Source organism: Giraffa tippelskirchi, chromosome 12 (genome assembly GCF_054371585.1).
Source record: "Giraffa tippelskirchi isolate mGirTip1 chromosome 12, T2T-mGirTip1v1.2.pri, whole genome shotgun sequence".
NCBI lineage: Eukaryota > Metazoa > Chordata > Mammalia > Artiodactyla > Giraffidae > Giraffa > Giraffa tippelskirchi.
The window spans coordinates 26064613-26091629 of record NC_137286.1 but is presented as its reverse complement, the minus strand read 5'-3'; the positions used below and the strand labels follow the sequence as shown (position 1 = coordinate 26091629).

Here is a 27017-nt window from a genome sequence, read left to right as displayed (position 1 = left end):
GTTGCAGAGCATGGGCTCTAGGGCAAGCAAGGGGCTTCAGTAGTTGCGACTCCTGGATTCTAGAGCGCAGGCTCGATAGTTGTGGCCCTTGGGTTTTGTTGCTTCACAACCTGTGGGATCTTCCCGGATCAGGGATTGTACCTGTGTCTCCTGTATTGGCAGGGGAATTCTTTATCACTGAGTCACTGGAGAAGCCCAACAGCAGTTTTTATAACGTGAAAGGATCGGAAACATATTGTTGCCTTCCTTAAGTAAATTACCATGGGCCGTATTTGGCTGCTTTGGATTTTAGTGCTATTTTTCCCCTACATTTTACAATTTGTAATTACCTCAAACTGTAAAGCTTAAAGCATGCTTATACCTGATAGGTGGCAGATTTAGGTCATAGATTTTCCTAGTTTTCAGAGATAGTAAGTCTTCATTATGTTTTCAGTTTGTAGTATGAAACTAAAGGAGTCAGTCAGTTTTGGATTTCTCCTCTGGTGTATTTCCATGAAAATGTTGGGCAGGGTTATAATTAATGGATATTTGGCAAAGAATCACATGATGTAGAAGAGAATTACTGTTTTATCCATCAAATTATAAAAATTCTTTCCAAAATAATTTTTTTGTTTTTGTTAGGCAAATTGTAGCCAAGGATTAAAGATTAGGAATTGTATTCCAGTGTTTTATCTTTAAGGACACTCCTGGTATTCAGTCTGAAACTTCAGTCTTTGTTAGTTTGGGAATCAAATTATAAAGCAAATATAATGCTGTTGGTTAATGAACAATAATGTTTCCAATTAAATTTAAGAAGCAGGGTCCCTGTATTTGTGTCAACATATATTATCGGTAGAAGTTATAGTGTGTCAGTTAACAGTTCAAGGCAATAGCCTAAGAATTAACAACTTTTAAACTATTTCTGCTTTATTGACTATGCCAAAGCCTTTGACTGTGTGGATCACAATAAACTGTGGAAAATTCTGAAAGAGATGGGAATACCAGACCATCTGACCTGTCTCTTGAGAAACCTGTATGCAGGTCAGGAAGCAACAGTTAGAACTGGACATGGAACAACAGACTGCTTCCAAATAGGAAAAGGAGTACGTCAAGGCTGTATATTGTCACCCTGCTTATTTAACTTATATGCAGAGTACATCATGAGAAACACTGGGCTGGAAGAAACACAAGCTGGAATCAAGATTGCCGGGAGAAATATCAATAACCTCAGATATGCGGATGACACCACCCTTATGGCAGAGAGTGAAGAAGAACTAAAGAGCCTCTTGATGAAGGTGAAAGAGGAGAGTGAAAAAGTCGGCTTAAAGCTCAACGTTCAGAAAACTAAGATCATGGCATCTGGTCCCATCACTTCATGGGAAATAGATGGGGAAACAGTGGAAACAGTGTCAGACTTTATTTTTTTGGGCTCCAGAATCACTGCTGATGGTGATTGCAGCCATGAAATTAAAAGATGCTTACTCCTTGGAAGGAAGGTTATGGCCAACCTAGATAGCATATTTAAAAGCAGAGACATTACTTTGCCAACAAAAGTCCGTCTAGTCAAGGCTATGGTTTTTCCAGTGGTCATGTATGGATGTGAGAGTTGGACAGTGAAGAAAGCTGAGCGCCGAAGAATTGATGCTTTTGAACTGTGGTGTTGGAGAAGACTCTTGAGAGTCCCTTGGACTGCAAGGAGATCCAATCAATCCATCCTAAAAGAGATCAATCCTGGGTGTTCATTGGAAGGTCTGAAGTTGAAGCTGAAACTCCAATACTTTGGGCACCTCATGCGAAGGGTTGACTCATTGGAAAAGACCCTAATGCTGGGTAGAATTGGGGGTGGGAGGAGAAGGGGACGACAGAGGATGAGATGGTTGGATGGCATCACCGACTCGATGGACGTGGGTTTGGGTAGACTCCGGGAGTTGGTGATGGACAGAGAGGCCTGGCGTGCTGCAATTCATGGAGTCACAAAGAGTTGGACACGACTGAGCGACTGAACTGAACTGAAACTATCACATGGAAAGACCCAGGATTTGAAAAACTTCCTCAAATGATTCTTATGTAGATTTCAGAATCATCTGATGTTTGAATACCTTGATTTATCCAGCCTGTGTTTTGATGGGACCCTTCTGATATCGTTCATTCAGTTTTGTCTTTGAAGAATTTCTAGGTACTTTGTTCATCATATGCCTGACAGCTAAAATTCCTTAATATCTTAAAGTTCAATGAATAATTAATGGCCAATGGATAGTCAGATTCATATTAAAAACTACTTTTAAATCTATTAAACATTTATATGTAGAAAAAGGATGAGACTCACAATCTATCATTTAAAAATTTTTGTACTTTGTCATAGATGTGAAAGATTTGATCAGAGTGCTGTGTAGCTCTGAAGAATGTCTTCATATCTTAAGTATGATTTGAAAATGGAGCAAAGCTTTTTCATGAAAAATGTCAGTCTTTCTTTTGTGAAATACACCTGGTTAAATACAGTTAAGGTAATCAGAGTATAGCAGTTCTCTTCTTTGGGGTTCATATTAGAGAAAGAATGTGTACAGAAAGGAATGTGTACCATTATGAACAAAATAGCCTTTGGTGGTGGCTCGCTGAGAGCATGGGCAGGTTGAGCTTTATGTGCATCTAACAGAGTTTGAAATCCAAAAATATTAAATCTTAAGAGTCCAGCATGAACAGATGCTCATAGAAGAACATTACAGAGACGTTCGTGTACAACAAGTAGGCTTCTCTAGCTGTCTACTGATCAACTTAAAGATGGACTCAAGACTGGAGAGAAGTCAGGATTTAATCTTTACTGAAAATATCAGACCTGAGGGGGAGAATGAGAATGAAAGAGAGAGATAGCATGTGAGTAGAATATGAGAGAACTGTATGGTTCTCGCCCAAGCTCTTTAGAATCTCCGGAAACTTCTCTTGTCCTCAGTGGTTCAGTGAACGCAGTCTGAATCCCCTAGTGAGTTCATCATTAGGGTGAGGTGATTGGAAGCCTGTTGCCTTTTGACTCCATTATTAAAGAGCTAATCTCTCTTTCTAAATAGCAGATATGTGTCCAGATTCCTTTAACAAACTTGAATTCTTAATTAAAAGTACACATGCTCTCTCTCACCAATGACTTTGAAATACTGTGATTTCCAGTAATCATTGTGTTTTATAATGCTTTTTGGCAGAAATTGGCATAATTTTCTGTAACAAATTTCATTTCTAAAGAGAGCAACATAATGATTGATCTTTAAATTAGGAAAACATATGCCCTTTGTGACTATAGCCAGTTTCTCTCCTCTGTTGGAATGGAGTATAGAATCCAAAACAGTGACTCATGAAAGAGTTATTTATATTCCCTGTTGAAACATAGTCTGGGGGTACATTTAAGGTGAATTTGCCCTTTTAATTTTGTATTACTTAATCTGATGCTAATGTTTGTGGACATTTATTAATATTACAGTTAATAATGTTTATAATTCAGGAAGTTTGGGAGTTATAGAGAAGAATGGCAAGGGAGAGCTAAAAAATACTGAAGCAAATCTCCTTTATAGTCAATGAACAATTATGTTTATGCTAAGCTAGCAGAAAATGATTATTTTGCTGCAAGTATCTTTAAATAAATCAAGGAGCATCAGCAGCATTAAATATTAGAGTACTGTGAACATTAAGAATAGCTGTTAATTTCTTCTTTTAAGTGTTAGTTGACTTTACATTGATATGCTAAAGGATTATGTAGAATTACTCATCCAGGTATACTTAAGGGCAGTTTTTGTTGTATATTTTTATTAGGTTCCAACACTGAAGTTCTCAATCAAGCATGAGAATTAGATACAATTTATGCCTTGGAGATTTAGAATGCCATAGTTGAGTAATTCCACACTGGTATAATTATGATCAGCCTAACATCTGGAACGATTAATTTTAAATGCTTCAGTTCCATTCAGTCGCTCAGTCATGTCTGACTCTTTGCGACCCCATGGACTGCAGCATGCCAGGCTTCCCTGTCCATCAGCAACTCTTGGAGCTTACTCAAACTCATGTCCATTGAGTCGGTGATGCCATCCAACTATCTCATCCTCTGTCATTCCGTTCTCCTCCTGCCTTCAATCTTTCCCAGCATCAGGGTCTTTTCCAGTGAGTCAGTTCTTTGCATCAGGTGGCCAAAGTATTGGCGTTTCAGCTTCAACATCAGTCCTTCCAAAGAATATTCAGGACTGATTTCCTTTACGATGGACTGGTTGGATCTCCTTGCAGTCCAAGGGACTCTCAAGAGTCTTCTCCAACACCACAGTTCAAAAACATCTATTCTTCAGCGCTCAGCTTTCTTTGTAGTCCAACTCTCACATCCATACATGACTACTGGAACTAACTGCTCTGAACTCAGACCCAAATCCAGATATGCAGTTACAGATCCGGTATCCTCTCAATACTCAAGAGAATTAGCAGTTAAGACAATACTCTAAATAATTATTTTTCAAGATGTTTACATATTTTCCAGAATCTGATAGACAATTAACCTCTTATAGTAAATCCCAGCTAGTATAAAAAGGCTTTTACATAGATTACAACTTGGAAAATAATATTTAAACAATATTATTTATTTGGACTTAGACATTTACCCTAGAAAATGGATAGAAAATTCTTCATTGAATTCTTGAGATGGTACTTTATGATACTCTGTTTTTATCCCTTGAAAATTATTATATTTATTGCAAACTAAACATTCTCTTTGTTGCTATTAGTATTCCTTGTGGTCAGTAGAGGGAGCACAAGTTTTCTAACAAACCATCACAAAACTGAAGTGACATCATCAGTGATGGTATAGAGGGGAACAATCTAGGCTAGTTCATATTGGTTCATGTTCCAGGGTCTGTGAGAAAAATTAAAATTTATTAAGTAGAAAGTCAATAACTGTAGAGATAAACTGTAATATCAGATTTAGAGATCATATTTTAAGTTAAGAGATTAGTGACAAAAACCAACATAATTTCTTTAAAATTTAAAAATATACATTGTGATGCACAGATTGGTTAATGATTAATTTTACTGGATATTTTGTTTGTTTTTTGTTTACTTTATTTCTTTATAATTTGTAGAGGTCACTTTAGGGTGTCTGGAATAGTTACATGTGCGATGCACTAAAATTTGGTACAGCAAAAGAGGTGTAGTGATTTCTGTATGGGTCAGTTATGTTTTTGTATTTTTTAACAAGGGCTATAAATTTTTTTCTCAAAATAGCATCCTGAAGACTGATTGCATTGCAATTAGTCAATAGTTAAGAACATATATTTAAAGGGAAAAAAATCTTACACCAAAAACTCTTATGAATGTAGCTGGTAGTTCCAGTGGAATGTTTATATGTTTTGTGAGCATTTTATGGAACATGGAAGATGATCATCGTCTGTCCTTGTCAGAAATGTATTATGATGTATGAGTGGTACTGTTTAAATTACAAACAAACTCAGGCATCATGGATGCTTATTTGTGATACCGTGTTACCGTTAAGTAAAGAAAACCAAGACCCTTTAATCCCTCTCTCTAGGGTCTTATAGCTATCACTAAGCATTTTTTAACAGTTTTATGTTTGTTTTTTTTTAAGTGACACAGCTCTTTAAATAAGACCAGTGGAAATAGGTTCATTTTATAGAGAAGTTAATTGAGATGTATTGAGATTTAGTGAGCTATTCAAGGTATATAATACATTAGCATAGTCAACAAAACCAGAATTCAGAGCTTTTGACTCCTGGTTCAAGGAGTTACAAAGAGTTCTTACAGCTGTAGTCTAGGATAATTCAAAAACAGAGGACAATTATTTAAATCCCCGGTCCTGTGTTAAGTGCCTGTTTTGTGTACAGCACTGTGTTATTTTGTTTGATAAAAAATTGAGAAAAATAACTATCCATGAAACTATATTGTGTACTGGTAATACAAACAGTGGATGAAGTGTGTTTCAAACAAAAAATGTTTATATTATCTTAAAGCTAAAGGTACTTTTTAGGGCTAATAGAAAACCCCTCTGTACTGATTTATCGTTATGAGAGAATTTGGAGGAAATAGCCAAGTGGGGAGGAGAAGGCAATGGCACCCCACTCCAGTACTCTTGCCTGGAGAATCCCATGGACAGAGGAGCCTGGTGGGCTGCAGTCCATGGGGTCGCTGAGTTGGACACGACTGAGTGACTTCACTTTCACTTTTCACTTTCATGCATTGGAGAAGGAAATGGCAACCCACTCCAGTGTTCTTGCCTGGAGAATCCCAGGGACGGGGGAGCCTGGTGGGCTGCCGTCTGTGGGGTCGCACAGCGTCGGACACGACTGAAGTGACTTAGCAGCAGCAGCAGCCAAGTTGGGGGGGGGGTGTTGTTTACAGGTGAAGAGAATGGCTCTGAGATTGGGGGACTATAATTCTTAGAGGAGGTGGTTTTTCACATTTGCTTAAATAGGATTACTGAGGCAGTCAGGTTGAACTGAAAAGTACAGTTAAGAGGGAATGCAAAATCGTGTGATCAGAGAGCTGGCTGAGACCTTGAGGACTGTCTGCCCTTACATTAATTGTATGGTTAAGGAAACTGAGACCTGGAGTGATTCTGAGTTGTTTGTCCAAGGTTAGTCACACAGGTAGACGGGGGCAGAACTGGAATTAGTTTTCCTCCAAATGCCTGGATATGATAACAGAACTGGAAAGGTGGCAAATTATGGAAATACACTGGATGTGCAGAGTTGAGTATATGTTTGCACAACAGTTATTTCCATCAGTCTTTAAAGGGGAAAAAGAGAAATGTTGGTTTGTTTCGGGTTTTTTGGGAAGAATAAGTCAAAATAGAAGAAGGTAGTGATCCATGGAACAGTTCAAAAAGTAGGATGAGCTGCCTGATGGCAAATATGAAAATGACCTTGCCAACAACTTCTAGGACATTTTTACTAATAATAGTAATAAAATAATAAAAATATAACCAACAGCAGCAGCTACCATTTATTGAATGTTTACCTATGACATCATGTCAAATATCTTATGTACATTACTTCATTAAATTATTGCATCCTGTGACCTAAGTATTACTATGCCATTTTGTAAATTAGAAACTAAATCTCAAAGAGATTAAGTTATTCCCCTTGTCACACTGATAGTCAGATATGGAATAAAAATTTGAATTCTTATTCTGTTTGAATTCCAAGCCAGTGTTTCTGAAGCTTGACTAATGAATAAACCTTTCTTCTAAAGGAAAATAATCTGCTCCATGCCCCAAATAGACTTATTTTTATTAGTAGGCTACTTAACTAAGCATGAACACAAATTCCTTAAGCTTATAGCTCTTATGTAATTTTTAAAAACTATAAAACTTACAAATTAAATTCAATCAGATGTATAAGATCAACAAAATTCAAATTAATGACATTAATTTAATATGAAAGATGATGTTTTTGCTGAAATGAAAATACCAATTGAAAGATGAATTTGTAGCTAACTGCTGCTGCACAGTTACTCTTGAGTTTAGTGTGCCAGTACTGCCACATGCTTTGTGAGAACTTGGTTCTGCTGCTACTTTTCTCTAGTCTGTCTTCTTCAAATTGTCCCTTCAGACTCTGTAGTACTGTGTAATAGTATCATTTGCCCTTCACTTGATGCCATCAGTTTTTTATTGTTAATCCTACTTCTGTTCTCATTGGCTATGCCAAAGTACTACTGCCAATTTGGTGATTTGGGATGCTGAAATGTCATGGCAGTAAATATTTAATTATAAGATTGTGGTCATCAGATGATCTAAAATATGTTCATTTTTTCAGTCTATCATCTAGAAGAAACCCCCGAATTTAAGAAATTCATAATGTCTACAAATCATAACCAGGTCTCTGGTGTTTCTACTTACAGAAAAAAAAATTGCACTGCACCTTCCCTCAAACCTCAAAACCATCTGGTTACTGTGGGGTAATATTGGAGACCTTGGAAAACCTCCATTTCCATCTACTTTCAGTGCTGCCTTAGATCAGACTACCACTGTTTTGCATCTAAGTTTCTGCCACAACCCCTAGTTTTATCCCCATCAAACTATTCTCTACAGTATAAACCACAGTAGTGAGTTTTCTGTAATACAGATTTAGAGCTCAGCTGGGGTATCACTTCTTTCTGGAAACTTCCCCCTATTGTTTCTTCTTATCACCTGTTTCCTCACCCCATTCATGATCACCTTCACCATCCTCTTCTCTAGATTTAATTAGTTACTTTTCCTTTGTTCTTCCTTTATAATTCCATAACGCCCTAGGTCTACCTTTATTATAATCCTTATTAGCACACTGTGTTGAATCCTTAATTCGGGGGGTCTCCCCAAGTAGGCTGTTAGGTTCTTGAAAGTAAAGCATACCTTGTGCATCTTCTAGGTGGCACATTCTGTGTGAGTGGAGATCCTGATGATACAGCTGTGATCATGAATCACAGGTCAGTTTTAATTTTAGGAGTAAGGAGTCAAAAATTGGCAAGAACAAAGTAGACATTTCCTTATCTTTCCTATTTCTGTATGTAAAATTTATACAAATTACCTAAACAGTTAATATAACAGACTCTTTTAGTGTGTAGTCCACGTAATTTTGGGAGTAATCTTTCCATAAGGAATTAAATAATAGCATCATTCTGCTATGGTTTCTGTTTTCACTTGGTTAGGTGCTGTGATTGTCTCCACACCTCAGGACATTGCATTAATGGATGCACACAAGGGAGCTGAGATGTTTCGAAAAGTCCACGTGCCTGTAAGTATTTACACCTTCACTGTTGGAAAAACAAGAAATGCTTGTAACTGAAAAAGCAGATCACTGAGAAATACAATCCAAAATTTAATTTAGTTCTGGGTGGAAATCTGTATGAACACCCTACTTCATTTTTTTGTTGTTTAGTCACTAAGTCATGTCCAACTCTTATGTGACCCCATGGGTTGCAGCTGCCAGGCTCCTCTGTCCATAGGCTTTCCCAGGCAAGAATACTGGAGTGAGTTGCCATTTCCTTCTCCAGGGGATTTTCCTGACTCAAGGATTGAACCCACATTTCCTGCATTGGCAGGCAGATTCTTTACCAATGAGCCACCAGGGTAGTCCATACTTCATTGTAATTGTTACTTTAAAAACACACATATAGGTGGAAACAGAAATGCACATTATATTAATCAAAGAAAATTCTGGAACATCCTTCAGGTATGAGTTTTCTTTTTTTGGCATGTCTGAATAATTATTCCCTCTCTCAACTATTTGTAGCTGTCACTGACTAAAAAAAAAAAATAATGAGAATTTTGGGAAATTATTTAGGTAGATGACTTTTTTCCTTCTGTCTTCTACAGTTTAGCTCATTTGTGGCTCACCATCTTCTTGAAAGTAAGAATTTGCTATACAAAGTGGCAAAAAATAAAAATATTATAAAAAGGAGAGAAAGGACAATTAAAATAAGATGGAGTCAGAAGTGAAGTCTGTAAATAACTTGCATGCTATTAAGGGACTTAGATGTGGGCTAGAAGTGTGCCGTGTATTTTCAGACAGTCACAGGGAGGGAAACATAGGGCCATTATAAGACTGGCCATTTCTGTGAGGTTAAAGAAAAGAGCTTGAAGCACTGTTTATAATAGCCAGGACATGGAAACAGCCTAAATGTCCACTGACAGACGGATGGATAAAGAAGGTGAACTGTTACTCAGCCATCACAAAAGAGTGAAATAGTGCCATTTGCAGCAACATGGATGGACCTAGAGATTATCATACTAAACAAAGTAACTCGGAAAGAGAAAGATCAATACCATATGATGCTACTCATATGTGGACTCTAAAGTGCTATACAAATCAATTTATCTATGAAATGAAAACAGACTCACAGACATAAAGAACACACTTGTGGTTGCCAAGAGGGTGGGGGAATAGGGAAGGAAAGGAACAGGAGTTTGGAATTAGTAGATAAAGAACATATATATATATATATATAACTGAGTCACTTTGTTGTGCAGAAGAAATTAACACAACATTGTGAGTGAACTATAGTTCAGTAAATTTTTTAAAAAAGAGCTTGATGCTCAAAAGAAGCAGAACTGAGAGAAGGCATTACTTTTTCCTAGATCCTCAAGAATATTAATAAAAGAAACCCTGTAGGTAATGAACACATATTCGTCACCTTTGTAACCATAAATAGAGGGTTCTTCCTCCTAGTGTGCCTCATCAAAAGCAAGTGGACTTGTGCCAAAGTGTGGTTTAGAAAAAGTGTTTCAGTGTGAAGCCAACATGATACTTCCATCTCTGTGGCTCCTAATGGCTTTGTTTAATTCTTGGTTAGATTTTAGAGTTTATAAAGCAGAACTTTTTGTTTTTGTTTTCCTTTATGGTTTATTACAGGGTATTTAGTTCCCTGTGCTGCACAGTAGGACCTTATAGTTTATCCATTCTATATATAATAGTTTGCATCTGCTAATCCCAAACTCCCAATCCAACCCTCTGACCCCAGCAACCACAAATTTGTTCTGTTTGTGAATCTGTTTCTTTTTTGCAGGTAAGTTTATTTGTGTCATATTTTAGATTCCACATATAAATGACATTATATGGCATTCATCTCTCTTTCTCACTTACTTTGCTTAGTGTGATAATCTCTAAGTCCATCCATGTAGCTACAAATGGCATTATTTTGTTCTTTTTGATGGCTGAGTAATATTCCATTGTATATGTATGTACACACACCACATCTTTATCCATTCATCTATTGGTGGACTGGACATTTAGGTTGTTTCCATGCCTTAGCTATTGTAAATAATGCTTCTGTGAACATCGGGATGCATGTATCTTTTTGATTTAGTTTTGTCTGGATATATGGCCAGGAGTAGGATTGCTGGATTATACAATAGCTCTATTTTTCGGTTTCTGAAGAACCTTCTTACTGTTCTCTATAGTGACTGCACCAATTTACATTCCCACCAGCAGTGCAGGAGAGTTCCCTTTTCTCCATGCCCTCACCATAATTTGCTGTTTGTAGATTTTTTTTAGTAATGGCCTTTCTCTTTGCAGTTTTGATTTGCATTTCTCTAATAATTAGTGATTTGAGTATCATTTGTATGTCTTCTTTGGAGAAATGTCTATATAGGTCTTCTGCCCATTTTTTGATTGGGTTGTTTTGTTTTTTTGTTACTGAGTTGTATGAGCTGTTTGTATATTTTAGAAATTAAGCCCATATCAGTTGCATCATTTGCAAGTATTTTCTCCCAGTCCATAGGTTGTCTTTTCATTTTGTTATGGTTTCGTTTGCTGTGCAAAAGCTTGTGAACTTGAAGGTTAGCTTAGACAAATTTTAAAGCAATAGTAACCAAATACCTGCTTCAGATAGAAAACTGTCTCGATAAAGCACTTAGTTGAACAATTTTATTTCCTATTATGCCCTCCAAGATAAACTAGATGCAAGTAATGCCTACTCAGATAACTAATGAGAATACTTATATGAGATTTTAAAGTGTAAATCAGCAAAAAGTTAGATAGTTATCCACACAAGATTATGAGAACAAGTAATTCATAGTCATCTTTCTGGCAGAAATTAGATAACAGAGCCAATGATCTGTTACTGCCACTTCAAGGTCAGGATAATAACCATTCTATCAGCATCTAAGTGAATGCTTAACTTCTAGTTCTGTAAGATGAGTGCAGAGGCAAGTGTCCAGCTCACCCAAAAGGAGCCTGAAATCCTTGAGAGAAAAGTTTTTAAAAGAGAGGAAGCCAGAATTTGGTTAGGTGGGTGTCACTGAAGGGTAGAAGTTGAGCTGTCAACCAGAAAGTATTGTAGGGAAGTACTGGGCTGCGTAAGGCTTGTGGGACCAGGGCAGGATCAGTTATGAAAAAAAGGAGCTGTTCGTGAAGTGAAAGCGAATGTTGGAATATAGATTTGCAGAGTCAGAGCAGTCCTGGGTCATGACAAGGTACAGGATATGGTTGGTCATGGGTGTGTGGGACTGAAGAGGAGTGGAAATGAAAGTCACTGGAAATGCATAATCCCTCCATTATTTTTTGACATTGTCTGTTGTCTTTATTATAGCCCTCATTCTTCACTCATTTTAATTATCTGCCTTCTAAACCACAAAAAAAATTGAAAAAGCGGTAGAATGTCGTAGTCAGCTCTTAACCTGCAAAACAAGACAGGGGCTCAGTAATCTTTGCAAGTAAATGAGTGAGAACTTCCCAGCAGAGAGCTCTGTAAGCAGTTGGAGGACAGCCATAGTGTAGCTGCCTTGTGAAGGGAATCCCGGCTTTGAGCAAGATGTGGATTTGATGACCTCTGAGATCCTTCTGTCACTTAAGAGCCTTGCAGTCTGAGTAATGGTAAAGCATTTGAAATTAGAAAGTGTTCCATAAAGGCAAAGGAGAAATGTTATGCTTTGTTTATACCACTTTATTTCATTTTTTTCCTGGTTTTTAGTCTTGTTCTCTTTTTTTCCCCTTTTGAAGTGCATTAGTTACCATGGAAACAGTGATGTCATTGGAATTCATTGCTATGGTCAGAGTTTATTAATGTCTATAAAAACATTTTGAAATTAATTTAAATAATTTCCTAAAACTCAAGGCTCCTTAGGGGAAGGAGAAGAAGAGCTATTAAATTCTCTGTTCTCTGCCCAAAATGATATCAACTTTGCCAAATTCTTGATTATGTCAGCATTTGTAGATAGACAGTTTTAAAAAATAATAATAATTTTTCAATCTTACACATTTTTAATGATGACTATCTACTGTGTCATTCTCAACCATTTTTGTTGCCTTATAAATGTTAAAAAGCAAAAACGTTACTTTGCCAACAAAGATCTGTCTAGTCAAGGCTATGGTTTTTCCAGTAGTCATGTATGGATGTGAGAGGTGGATTATAAAAAAAGCTGAGCGCCAAAGAATTGATGCTTTTGAACTGTGGTGTTGGAGAAGACTCTTGAGAGTCCCTTGGACTGCAAGGAGATCCAACCAGTCCATCGTAAAGGAAATCAGTCCTGAATATTCTTTGAAAGGACTGATGTTGAAGCTGAAACTCCAGTACTTTGGCCACCTGATGCCAAGAACTGACTCATTGGAAAAGACCCTGATACTGGGAAAGATTGAAGGCAGGAGGAGAACGGGAGGACAGAGGATGAGATGGTTGGATGGTGTCACCGACTCAATGGACATGAGTTTGAGTAAACTCTGGGAGTTGGTGATGGACAGGGAGGCCTGGCATGCTGCAGTCCATGGGGTCACAAAGAGTCAGACACGACTGAGCAACTGAACTGACTGATAAGGAAGGCCCAGGCACCTCAATTTAGAGCCCTTCCCCTACTGTTTGAACTGTAAAGTCACAGGGATTTCACTACCAGCCCTTTCTTATTAGGTAATCTCCTTTCCAGATGCTGAAAAGTATATTAAAGTATGTCATTGTTTAGTCGCTAAGTCATGTCCAACTCTGTGTGATCCTATGGGCTGTAGCCTGCCAGGCTCCTCTGTCCGTGGAATTCTCCAGGCAAGAATACTGGAGAGGTTTGCCATAACCTTCCCCAGGGGATCTTCCCAACCCAGGGATCGAACCCATGTCTCTTGCACTGGCAGGTGGATTCTTCACCCCTGAGCCACCAGGGAAGCCCATATTAAAGTATTTTTCCTCTCTTATTCTTTCTATATATAAAGGATCACTTAGTAATTTTAATTCAACAAATACTTGTGTTTATTTATTCTACAAATATGTATTTACTTACATTGAGTGCCTTCTATAAGCAAAGTACTGTGGTAAGTGCAATTGATGATTTAAAAAAAAAGTGAGAGTGAAGCCTTTTTCTTCAAGTACCTATCATCTTGTAGACTAACTCCATTGTGGTGCAGGGGCCCTGAATTCTGAGGGACATGAGAACTCTTTCGTCTCTGGACTATCAAGGAGAGTTTTCATGGGAAAGCCATGTTTGGCATTCTTTTTTAATTTTTTTTTAATATTCCTGTAATTTTGTACATGCTGGTCCCTGGCCTGAGAAGCCATTGCCAGTTCATATTCATTTTTCAAATTCCTGCTCAGGCATGACATCCTCTAGGAAGCTTTTCCCAAGCTACCAGGAAAGGTTAATACTTCTTTCTCTGAACTACTTGAACGTGTATCTAGTTTGGCTCTTATTCCACTACAAGCTTACATATCAGTCCCAACAGAAGAATCTGAGTTCTTAGAGGGCAAGAAACATACATTAAATATCCTCAAATGTTCTTTCCGTGGCATATAATAGGCATATATATGCTTCCTACACTGACATTTGATCTGGGATATAATGCCATCCACAATCTGCTGTTCCCAGCTCAAGGCCGCTCTGACTGGCATTCTCTCTGCCCCAGGCAAACTGGTCATCTTTCGCTTCTTTGAGGTTTCCATAGTTTCTCTTCTTATGGTCCTCAGCATGCTGTTTTCATATCTCAGAACCTTTACCCTCACTTCTCACTTGGTAGCTCCTTTTTATCCTTTGGTGCTTAGATTAAATGGCTTTTTCTCTGGGAGACGTGCTCTGACCTTATTAACGAGGTAAGCTCTTTCTAGTGTATGATTCAGTAATACTCTGCTTCCCCTTTTGTAACTGTTTTCACATTTCATCAGTATTTTCACGTATTAGCGCCATACTGTCAACTCTGTGAGTACAGGGACCACTGACCTCCTACTTTGTCTACAACATATGAAAGTGAAAAGAAAGTGAAAGTCGCTAAGTCATGTCTAACTTTCTGCGACCCCGTGGACTGTAGCCTGCCAGGCTCTTCTGTCCATGGAATTCTCCAGGCCAGAGTCCTGGAGTGGGTAGCCATTCCCTTCTCCAGAGGATCTTCCCAACCCAGGGATCAAACCCAGGTCTCCCACTTTTCAGGGAGATTCTTTACCCTCTGAGCTACCAGGGAAGCCCCCAGAACCTATAGCTGCTCACTAAATTTATACTGAATGAATGAGTGGAGGAGGATTGTTATTAGTTTATCACAAGACTAGGGAAAGGACAGGATTCAGTCTGAAAAAAATCAGGAAATAACTAGTGTTCAGGGTTATAGTTGAAGTAATACATTTGTATGTGTCTTTGCTAGTTAGGCTCAGGTTAGGTCAAACCTCAAATACTAGGTTAAAGAATTTGGACATTCTTCTTGAAATGTTTAGAGGCATTCATAATGAATGCTGGATAGGAAACAGACAAAATTAGAATGGAACTTTAAAAGGCATTGATCTTGTGGAGATAAGTAGAATAGCAGCCAGGAGTGTGGGGGCAATAAGAGAGCATTAGCAATGGTCAGAGTCATTCACACTCCAGGTTGTGACCCACCAGTGAGTCAGGAAATCAATACAGTGAGAGATGTAACCAAAGTTTTTAAACAGTATCAGGGTAAATTCCACTTAGGAAGAGAAAGTGTTATTTCATAGGGATATGGTCTCAGTCATAAACACATATACTTGTGTTTTTGTGTTAGATCAAGATGTCAAATATTTCTCTTATAAGACAGTTTTAGTAACTTGCAAAAACACTAGTGTAGGTGATAGGTAGTGAAGGTCTAATTTAGAATAATGGCAATGAAAATGAATAACATAATTGACATTTTGAAAGAAGAATAGACAGGCTTAGCAATTTATTACATAGGGTAGGGTGGTTAGGAAAAAAGTCAGAAATCAAAGGAATTTTGAGAGCTATGCTGCCATTCATAAATGTACCAGGAGCTAGTTTTTTACTCTCAGGATTACGGTGAACTAGAAATAAGAGATTAGATTCTCAGTCACAAATCCCTATCCTATTCTCTAAGGATTGTGATTTAAAAGTGTTTGGCAAGGAAGAGACTGGTGTTGGCCTTTTTAGTACTATTCACATCACATGATATATACGACTGCCCCTTCTCCTCACTGTACCACATTTTATTTATTTATCTGTATAGTTGTAGCCTTTTATACACAGATTTTTTTTTAAGTGCATGGAGACCTATATTCTTTAAGTGTATCTTTTATGGTTGCAAGTTAAGTTACTTTAGAAACTGAATTATAATGTTAAGGCAGTAGAATGCAGCTTATAGAGGCATTTTTACGTAGTAGTTCAGAAGAGTGAACTCAGGAGAGTGAATGCTAGGATTCAGATCCCAGATCTGTCACGTTGTAGCAGTATGACCTGAGTGAGTTACTTAATCTGTGCCTCAGTTTTCTCATTCTTAATACAGGAATTATAATAGTATTTCCCTCAGAGGATTGAGGTGAAAAAAAATGAGGGCTTAGTACAGTGCTTGGTACAATCTAAACACTTGATGTCAACATAATGTTATATAAATAATGTTGCTTATTATTCATATCATGAAACATAAATTAATAATTCATAGGTGTTTATGTATTGGCCAAGGTATTTTGACTGGTCTCTTTATTTGCTAATAAGAATGTTAAGAAGAAAATTTTTAAAAATTTAGATGAATAGGGTCTTTGAGATCTCCTTATTTCTTGAGTATTTTTGTTGGGCCTAAATTGTTCTCTTCATATATTATTAAGTTTCTAAAGTTATTTAGAGTCTGAAATTCTGCATGACATAAACTTTACATTATTTAATGTCAGCTAATTGCTGTCACAGATAGACCTCAAAATTTATAATGATGCAAATTAGGTAGAAGTTTATTTCTTGCTTATATAGCAATACTAGTATGTGAACAGGTGAGCATGGTGGTTTTTATTCCTCAAAGTCTTTTAGGCTTAAAGACTACTGCCATTTTAAAATGTGACTTCTAAGGTCACCCTTAGACCATCCTCATTTGAGCTAGCCAGAAGAGAAAGACAGTACAGATGTATGTCATGGGAGATTTTTATGGACAAGGCCTAGTTGTGGCACACATACTTCTATACTTCTGTGCCCATTCTCTTAACTAAAACTCTGTTATGTGACCACAGTCATATTTCTCAAGGAGCCTGAGAAACATAGGATTGCTGTATGCTAAGTATGAAAGATGATAATGGATTTTGGTGAGCAGCTAGCTGTCTGTGCTGCAGTTGACCTGGCAACAGATATATTAAAGCTTAGTGCTGAGTACTGAACTTTTTTTTTTTCCTTTTAATTAATTTTGAAAATTCTATTAATGTAACTATTGCAGCCTTGCAAATAGTTAATTATTTTATAAGAGAGAAATTGGAATTTTGCTTTTCCTGTGGTTTATTTTTTCTGCTGGCTAAAAACAAACAAAAAATTAAGAATCCTACTGTGGTATGGAACTTTGTGGTATTTATTTGTAAGGGTTAATGATTATATTGTCTCCTAAGAAAAATTAGATGATCTTAGAACCTAAAATAATTGATTCTTATCAATTTTTTTTTTTTTTAACCAAAGACCCCAGAAGTTGTTCTGAGTGATGAGGATCAAAATTGTAGTTCATTCTTTTTCTGGCACAGTCACTGTTCGTGGCAGTAGGTTATCCATTTGGACCGGGAGTTTCACATCTTCACCCTTGAATGCCTTCAAGAGTCAAGTGTTCTTTATATCTATCTTGGAGCATTTTCAACATCTAGTTTGTCTTTTGGACCCTGAAAGTTCAATTTTAATACCTCAAGTCTACCTACCTTACAAAGCAATTTAGAAATAGGTAACCTTACATGAAGATAGAGGCAAGTGATGCATTTATTCTCTTCATCCTTGAGCATAATTTTTCCTCTATGCTCATCAAGTTGTCTCACTTGATTCTCTGAAAAGTTTAATACCCTTGATGTACTTAGAGAGTCTTTCATCATTGGCTTTGAAGGCCTTGGAAGGTGCTATTAGAATTCTTTCTAGGAACTCTTATTAGTTTGCACATGATGTATCACATGTGGCTTCCTTCTTCACAACTGGATAATTTTCCATTTTCAAAAAATGACTTTTCTCCAATCACAACCTTTGTAAGACTGAGTAGATAGCATTCTGCATCTCAGCCACAGTTTTATCTTAGAGACTGAAGCTGTTTGCTCATTTTTGTCTTCCTCCAGCATCTCTCAGAGGTCCGTCCATGTATGCTTTAAGTGGGAATGCCATTCTATATGATTTACATGAATTAACTAATCTGCTGCTGCTGCTGCTGCTGAGTCGCGTCAGTCGTGTCCGACTCTGTGCGACCCCATAGATGGCAGACCAGCAGGCTCCGCCGTCCCTGGGATTCTCCAGGCAAGAACACCGGAGTGGGTTGCCATTTCCTTCTCCAATACAGGAAAGTGAAAAGTGAAAGTGAAGTCGCTCAGTCGTGACCGACTCTTAGCGACCCCATGGACTGCAGCCTACCAGGCTCCTCCGTCCATGGGATTTTCCAGGCAAGAGTACTGGAGTGGGGTGCCATTGCCTTCTCCATTAACTAATCTAACCCTCACAATAACCCTGTGAGGTAATAGCATTATTTTCCCCATTTTTCTTACGTGGAAACTGTTGTACAGAGGTTAAAGATTTCACATAAGGCTGCCTGTCTGTTTAGTGGGTCTCTGGGATCCTATTCTAAATGGTCTGCTTTCCAGAGTCCACATTCTTTTTAAAGAAAAAAAAAAAAAATTGAGAATTTTATTAATTGAACCAAAACCCAAGATATCAGGATTAACGCAACTCTTAGGAAGAATAAAAAAGACATTCCCTGGTGGCTCAGCTGGTAAAGAATCCACCTGCAATGCTGGAGACCTGGGTTCAATCCCTGGGTTGGGAAAATCCCCTGGAGAAGGGAAAGGCTACCCACTCCAGTAATCTAGCCTGGAGACTTCCATGGACTGCATAGTCCATGGGGTCGCAGAGTCGGACACGACTGAGGGACTTTCACTCACTCAGTCAGGTTACAGGCCATAAAAGACAACAGCAGTAACTACACCAAATATTAATATGACTAAGAGGCTTTCTGGAAATGGACAATTTTCTGAAATGCTTGCTGAAACTCTTTGTTAAACACAGTGTATATTACTGGTTTTATGAGGGAGTTTAGATAGCCTTGCCAAGTGAAAAAGTCAAAAGGGCTGGATGGGTCCCGCAGGAGTCCTGGCAGATAAGGACGGCTGAAGATTCAGCAAAGATGGGCAGCCAGCAGATGCTAAAGGCCCCCCGGATGATCCCCCAGGTTTTTTGTGGCTTTCCTCTCTCAGGCAGCAGAAATCCTCTTGTGCTCCAGAACGCTATCCTCCAGCTTGATTTTCACATGGTTGAAAATGAGAGGGGAGCTGGTCGAATGAGAATGCCCCTCATGAAGGCTGGCTTTAAGCAAGCAGAGCGAGGACCCCGCAGAGTCTTTGATGAGATGGGCTGTGGTGAAGTACTTCCCATAAAGTGGTAGTGGATTCAGGATGTGGTTCCAGGTGGCCATGTAGATTTGTCCATAGAGGATAATGAGCAGTACAGGTGGGACGTAGAAGGCCCCACAGATGGAATAACTAATGTAAGAGATCTGAGAAGTATTCACCAGGCAAGCCGATATTTCTTCATGAGCTTTAGCCTGCTGCCACAAGAGTGATGGGATGGAGATGTGGATGGAAGTGGTCCAGATGATGGCAAGCATGGCAGCCTCATGGCCCACTGTCTGGTGTTTACTATACTCCAGGGTATCAGTGATGGCCCAGTACCAGGATGGACGCTTTGCAGCATGTGATATCAGAAGACCAGATGTCACATAGGAGTTGGCCAAAGCTCCAGGTGTGGGTGGTTGTATATGTGATGCTGATGAACATGACCAAAATAGAAACTAAGAAGTCAGTCATGGCCAAGGAGCCAATGAAATAGTTGGCAGAGATGTAGAACTTCCTGGTCTTGGAGATGGTAATAAGTACAAAGGCATTGGTAAACAAGATGGCTGGAGAAATCTTGAGTGCTTGAAGTGTCCCTCTTTCCTAAGTCCCTGGAGTTTCTGTGGTATTTGGGGATCTTTCGGGAGCCGCCTGCAGAAGGCCTCCACTGACTGGTTTGAGGGGACATTTTGGGTGACTCTCTCTTTCCACAGACTTTCACACATACAGCTTCTTATTTCATAGTTGTCCTGCTCACAGAATAAAGTCATCCTTCTGTTTCACACCGGAGGGAGTCAGCCATCAGAACAGACCGAGTGAAAAGACCTCAAAACTCGACTATTTAAGGAACACGAGGTTGACTACCAACCAGATTCTGCATTTTAATTGCTGTTTCTGTGAATTATCTAGAGTTGAGGTTTAGTAATGTGGATATCATCAAATATCACAGGGGTAAGAAGATTAAGAAATAATTTAGCTTAAGTGTTTTGTGACCCAGCTCATATGTTGTTGTGGCAGTTAAATAAGATTACACGTGTAGTACTTAGCATAGGTCTTACCTCGTGACATTGTGAAGGGTAGCTCTGAATGGTATTGTTATAGTGGTAGATTTTAGAAATCATTACAACCTCTCATTTTAGAATTCAAGGCTTGGAGAAGTTAAGTCTTACCTCACGGATCCAGAAGCAGTTGGTCCCTGAGAGAAGAATGAATGCAGGCCTTCCCCACTCATTGCTCTGCCTATTGCCAGACTAATTTTGAAAGAGAAAACAAGAACGCCAGTCTCATTTTTTAAAATTATAATATCTGTACACATGCTTTAAAATGTACCAAAACCTGGTTCAAGGCTAAATGGAGAACTGAAAAGCACTTGTGAATCTAATCAATTTCAGTTATTATTATTCACTCTCTGTTTAACAGTGAGTTTTTCCTCTTCATTTTTTTCTTAAATCATAGCTCTTTATCCTTGTGACAGGTTCCAGCCAGCAAGAATTTAACCTGATTGTAACCTTGAGAAATTGGATTATATAGTAGCCTGAAAATCTTGCTTGTTACTTACTTGAGTCTAGGTTTAAAATGCCAAGAAGAAATTAAAACTGGAGTCTCCTGAGTCTGCTTAATTCAATACATTTAGACACAAAAATCCAGTATTTCAGGGCAATGTTGATATTTTAAGAGAGTCGATTTTTTAAAAGTTAATAAAAGAAATGCCCTTCTGAGCCAGTGATAGATTAGAATCATGTAAGAATAGGGTGTTAAAGGTTTGTGGTGGCTGATGTTAGGCAGGCATGTAGCATTTACTTTCTTTCGGTAAAACCAGCTGAGGTAAAAAGAAAAAAGGATCTATACTTTGATGAGACATTAAAAAATGGTTGAGCATGCTCACAGCTGCGTCTCAGTGGTTTTATGTAAATTAAGCTGTGGCAAAGTGTCTGTTTTCTAATGTTTCTATGATCAAAGGATACACAAAATAGCTCTACAGTAAACACAAACAGCTTAACAACATATAAAGTATTCACACAGTATAAAGCTCTTATGGGGGTGAGGGGAGGGAGTGATCATGTGGATATGTATTCTTTCCTATTTAAAGAAGAATTTTTATGAACAGCATTGTAATATGGGTATTATAATCTTCTGTTTTATTACGTTAGCTACCCCTGTTCAAAAATCATTAATTATAGAGGACTGCTCTTAAATGACTAGGGCAGTGTTTTTTAATCTTTTTAATACTGAAAGCTCTCTTTTAAATTTTCTCCCACCCAATCCCATTTTTTCAAAAAGTTGTTCAGCCACATAGTCTGTGTATCTTAGGAAGTAATTTGTTTTCTCTTTTCCAGTTAAATAATATGTGTGTGTATCACTGTTGTATGAACTTCTGAACAGAAAGAGATAACCACACATGAGTGTTATCACACCCAGTTGATATAATTTCAACTAAAAGCAAACAAACTTGACAGTTTATCTGTCCTAAATAGTCTTAAAGGTAAATGCTTCATTTCTGTTCAATTTTTAAAATATTCAGTATTTTATCAGGGCCTCAATATTACAGGCCCTGATAAAAATTTTTTTTGCATTTTTAAGACCTTAGAATAATATTTGATAGGAGAACTATCAAGATAAATTCTACAGTCCGACTTCAGTGGTCAACAGCAGCATTGTCCAATAGAAATATAATTCAAACCACAAATGTAATTTTAAAGTTTTTAGTAGCCATATTTTTAAAACTGGAAAGAAACAGGTGAAGTTAATTTTATTTATATATTTATCTTTTAAATTTTTATTGGAGTATAGTTGATTTACAATGTTGTGTTAGTTTCAGGTGTACAGCAAAGTGAATCAGTTTAACATACATATATATATATGTATATATATATACTCTTTTTCGAAAAATATATTTTTAATTGAAAGATAATTGCTTTACAATATTGTGTACACTCTTTTTTAAGACTCTTTTCCCATATAGTCTGTTACAGAGTGTTAAGTAGAGTTCCCTGTTCTACACAGGAGGTTCTAATCATTAGTTATCTATTTCATGTATGCTGGTATGTGTATGTCAATCTCTATCTCCCAGTTTATCCCTCCCCCTCTTATCCCCTGGTAACCATAAGTTTGTCTTCTACATCAGTGACTCTATTTCTGCTTTGTAAATAAGTTCATTCTTACACTTATTCCGCATATAATCAATATCATATGATATTTGTTTTTCTGTTTCTGACTTCACTTAGTATGAGAATCTCTAGGTCCATCGATGTTGCTTCAGATGGCACTATTTTGTTCTTTGTTATGACTAAGTAATATTCCATTGTCTGTATGTACCACATTTCCTTTATCTATTCCTTTGGTGATGGACATTTAAGTTGCTTCCATGTCCTGGCTATTGTAAATAGCACTGCACTGAACATTGGGGTGCTTGTATCTTTTCAAATTATGGTTTTCTCTGGGGATATGGCTAACAGTGGGATTGCTGGTTCTATTTTTAGTTTTTAAAGGCCTCTCCATACTGTTTTCCATGTGGTTTTACCAGTATATCCCCACCAACAGTGTAGGGGGGGTTCCTTTTTCTCCATACCTTCTCCAGCATTTATTATTTGTAGATTTTTTGGTGGTGGCCATTCTGATGTGCTGCAGTCCATGGGGTTGCAAAAGTCTGTGGGGGTGCAAAAATTAGGACACAACTTAGTGACTGAACAACAACATTCTGACCAATGTGAGGTGATACTTCATTGTAGTTTTCATTTGCATTTCTCTAAAAATTAGTGTTGTGAGCATCTCTTCATGTGCTTTTTGGCCATCTGTAATGTCTTCTTTGGAGAAATGTCTATTTCAATCTTCTGCCCATTTTTTGGATTGAACTGTTTGTTTTTTGATACTGAGCTGCATGAGCTGTTTGTATATTTTGGAGATTAATCCCTTGTCAGTTGGAAGTTATTTTTAATAATCTAGTTAATAGAGTTTTGCCAAGAGAATGCACTGGTCATAGCAAACACCCTCTTCCAACAACACAAGAGAAGACTCTACACATGGACATCACCAGATGGTCAACACCGAAATCAGATTGATTATATTCTTTGCAGCCAAAGATGGAGAAGCTCTATACAGTCAGCAAAAACAAGACTGGGAGCAGACTGTGACTCAGATCATGAACTCCCTATTGCCAAATTCAGACTTAAATTGAAGAAAGTCAGGAAAACCACTATACCATTCAGGTATGACGTATATCAAATCTTTTATGATTATACAGTGGAAGTGACAAATAGATTTAAGGGACTAGATCTTATAGACAGAGTGCCTGATGAACTATGGACAGAGGTTTGTGTATAGGAGACAGGGCTCAAGACCATCCCCATGGAAAAGAAATGCAAAAAAGCAAAATGGCTGTCTGAGAAGGCCTTACAAATAGCTGGGAAAAGAAGAGAAGCGAAAAGCAAAGGAGAAAAGGAAAGATATTCCCATCTGAATGCAGAGTTCCAAAGAATAGCATGGAGAGATAAGAAGCCTTCCTCAGCGATCAATGAAAAGAAATAGAGGAAAACAACAGAATGGGAAAGACTAGAGATCTCTTCAAGAAAATTACAGATACCAAGGGAACATTTCATGCAAAGATGGGCTCGATAAAGGACAGAAATGGTAGGGACCTAACAGAAGCAGAAGATATTAAGAAGAGGTGGCAAGAATACACAGAAGAACTGTACAAAAAAGATCTTCACGACCCAGATAATCACGATGGTGTGATCACTCACCTAGAGCCAGACATCCTGGAATGTGAAGTCAAGTGGGCCTTAGAAAGCATCACTACGAACAAAGCTAGTGGAGGGGATGGAATTCCAGTTGAGCCATATCCTCAAAGATGATGCTGTGAAAGTGCTGCACTCAATACGCCAGCAAATCTGGAAAACTCAGCAGTGGCCACAGGACTGGAAAAGGTCCGTTTTCATTCCAATCCCAAAGAAAGGCAATGCCAAAGAATGCTCAAACTACTGCACAATTGCACTCGTCTCACACGCTAGTAAAGTAATGCTCAAAATTCTCCAAGCCAGGCTTCAGCAATACGTGAACCGTGAACTTCCAGATGTTCAAGCTGGTTTTAGAAAAGGCAGAGGAACCAGAGATCAAATTGCCAACATCCACTGGATCATCGAAAAAGCAAGCGAGTTCCAGAAAAACATCTATTTCTGTTTTATTGACTATGCCAAAGCCTTTGACTGTGTGGATCACAATAAACTGTGGAAAATTCTGAAAGAGATGGGAATACCAGTCCACCTGACCTGTCTCTTGAGAAACCTGTATGCAGGTCAGGAAGCAACAGTTAGAACTGGACATGGAACAACAGACTGCTTCCAAATAGGAAAAGGAGTACGTCAAGGCTGTATATTGTCACCCTGCTTATTTAACTTATATGCAGAGTACATCATGAGAAACGCTGGGCTGGAAGAAGCGCAAGCTGGAATCAAGATTGCTGGGAGAAATATCAATAACCTCAGATATGCAGATGATACCACCTTGATGGCAGAAAGTGAAGAAGAACTAAAGAGCCTCTTGATGAAAGAGGAGAGTGAAACAGTTGGCTTAAAGCTCAGCATTCAGAAAACTAAGATCATGGCATCTGGTCCCATCACTTCATGGGAAATAGATGGGGAAACAGTGGAAACAGTGTCAGACTTTATTTTTTTGGGCTCCAAAATCACTGCAGATGGTGATTGCAGCCATGAAATTAAAAGACGCTTGCTCCTTGGAAGGAAGGTTATGACCAACCTAGATAGCATATTTAAAAGCAGAGATGCTACTTTGCCAACAAAGGACCGTCTAGTCAAGGCTGTGGTTTTTCTAGTGGTCATGTATGGATGTGAGAGCTGGATGGTGAAGAAAGCTGAGTGCCGAAGAATTGATGCTTTTGAACTTTGATGTTGGAGAAGACTCTTGAGAGTCCCTTGGACTGCAGGGAGGTCCAAACAGTCCATCCTAAAGGAGATTAGTCCTGGGTGTTCATTGGAAGGAGTGATGTTGAAGCTGAAACTCCAATACTTTGGCCACCTCACGCGAAGAGTTGACTCATTAGAAAAGACCCTAATCTTGGGAAGGATTGGGGGCAGGAGGAGAAGGGGACGACAGAGGATGAGATCGTTGGATGGCATCACTGACTCGATGGACATGGGTTTGGGTAAACTCCGGGAGTTGGTGATGGGCAGGGAGGCCTGGCTTGCTGCGATTCATGGGGTTGCAAAGAGTTGGACATGGCTGAGCAACTGAACCGAAATGAACTGAATACACAGCAAAAAGAAACATGTGTTAAAACATTAGTTGAATCATTGTTTAATAATAGCCAAAATCTGTAAACAGCACAGATGATCCAACGAGAAAATGAATAACTGTGATATAGTCATCATAGAATCTTAGGACTCCATGAAAATGAACTGCAGATGTACATGATTTAGCTGGATGCATCATACAGACACAAAGGAATATATTGCATGATTACATTCATATCAGGTTCAAAACTAGACAAAATTTATGCTGTTAGAAATCAGGCTGTTAGTTTATACCTTTGGCCACATGTTTTGGAGAGTATAGAGGGAGACTTCTAGGGTCTGGCTAGATTTTATTAACAACATCATGGTAACATGGGCCTACCTTATGATAAGTCCATTCAGTCATGCACTTATGGTTTGTGTACTTTCTGTGTGTATTCATGATATACTTCAATGAAAAAAAGGTTAAAGAATAACTTGTAAACTTTAAAACATTATTGACATATTTTACATTCTTTTACTTGTACTAAGTCTTTGGTTTCCAGCGTGTGTTTTATACTTACAGCATATCTCAAATCAGACTAGCCACATTTCAAGCACTTAGCAGCCACATGTGGACCAGTGGCTACCTTATGAGACATTAAGAGTCTAGAACCCCACCATTTCAGAGCTTCTCTGGGCTTAGATTTTTGTTTCAGTTCTTTCCTTGGAATGTCATGTGAAAAGAATAGGGGATTATTCTTCCTGAAGACCTCATATTAATTTTACTGCTACCTCTCTTTTTATGGAATATTTTCTATTTAAAACAGATGGTTGGTTTTGTGTGCAGGTTCACAAGATGCCCAGTAAACCATCATTTTGGATATTTGTTCTTACTGCTTTCTTGGCTGCTCTTCACATGACCACCTTTTTTTAAAACCAAGCATTTTACTGATGTCTGATATACATATGAAAAGGGCATATAGTGTAGGTATATACTGCTCAATGCATTTTTGCAGAGTGAACGCACCCGTTGTTTGTGTTCAAGAAACAGAACATCACCCGTACCCTAGAGGCTTCTGCCTTCTGCCACCTCCTGATCACTGCCCCCAAAGCAGAACCCCAATTATAACACCATTGGTTAGTCTTATGTGTCCTTGAACTTTATATAAATGGAATAATAAGTATATGCTTTTGTATGGCTTCCTTTGCTTCAAATTATATTTGAGAGATTCACTTATACTGTGGACTGTAGCTAAAGTTCTTTCTTTCTCATTGCTGTGTAGCATTCCATTGTATGTTAGTCACTCAGTCGTGTCTGACTCTTTGCGACCCCATGGACTGTAGTCTGCCAGGCTCCTCTGTCTATGGGGTTTCCCAGGCACGAATACTAGAGTGGGTTGCCATTTCCTTCTCCAGGGGACATTCCCGACCCAGGGATTGAACCTGGGTCTCCCACATTGCAGGCAGATTCTGTATCATCTGAGCCACCAGGGAAGCCCTTTCCATTGTATGAATATACCACAATTTATTTGTCCATTTTACTGTTGATGGGCATTTAGGTAGTTTTTCATTTTTGGATAATTAGTTATGAACACTTTTGTGCAT

General features: G+C 38.2%; 1 protein-coding gene and 1 pseudogene across 6 annotated transcripts in view; one reads left to right on the top strand and one right to left on the bottom strand.

Annotated features, from left to right (window-relative positions):
* Nucleotides 1–27017, top strand: part of NUBPL (NUBP iron-sulfur cluster assembly factor, mitochondrial) — a 361834-nt gene that overhangs the window by 182512 nt on the left and 152305 nt on the right. For all 6 annotated transcript variants that reach the window (XR_014070750.1, XR_014070751.1, XM_081548056.1 and 3 more), the window contains one exon: nt 8641–8726. Coding sequence is in view for 4 of the 6 variants with exons in the window: in XM_081548056.1 (XP_081404182.1) it covers nt 8641–8726 (86 nt within the window). In the remaining 2 variants the exon portion in view is untranslated. The remainder of the gene's footprint in view (nt 1–8640; nt 8727–27017) is intronic.
* On the bottom strand, nt 18798–20253 carry LOC145530059 (5-hydroxytryptamine receptor 1D-like; annotated as a pseudogene).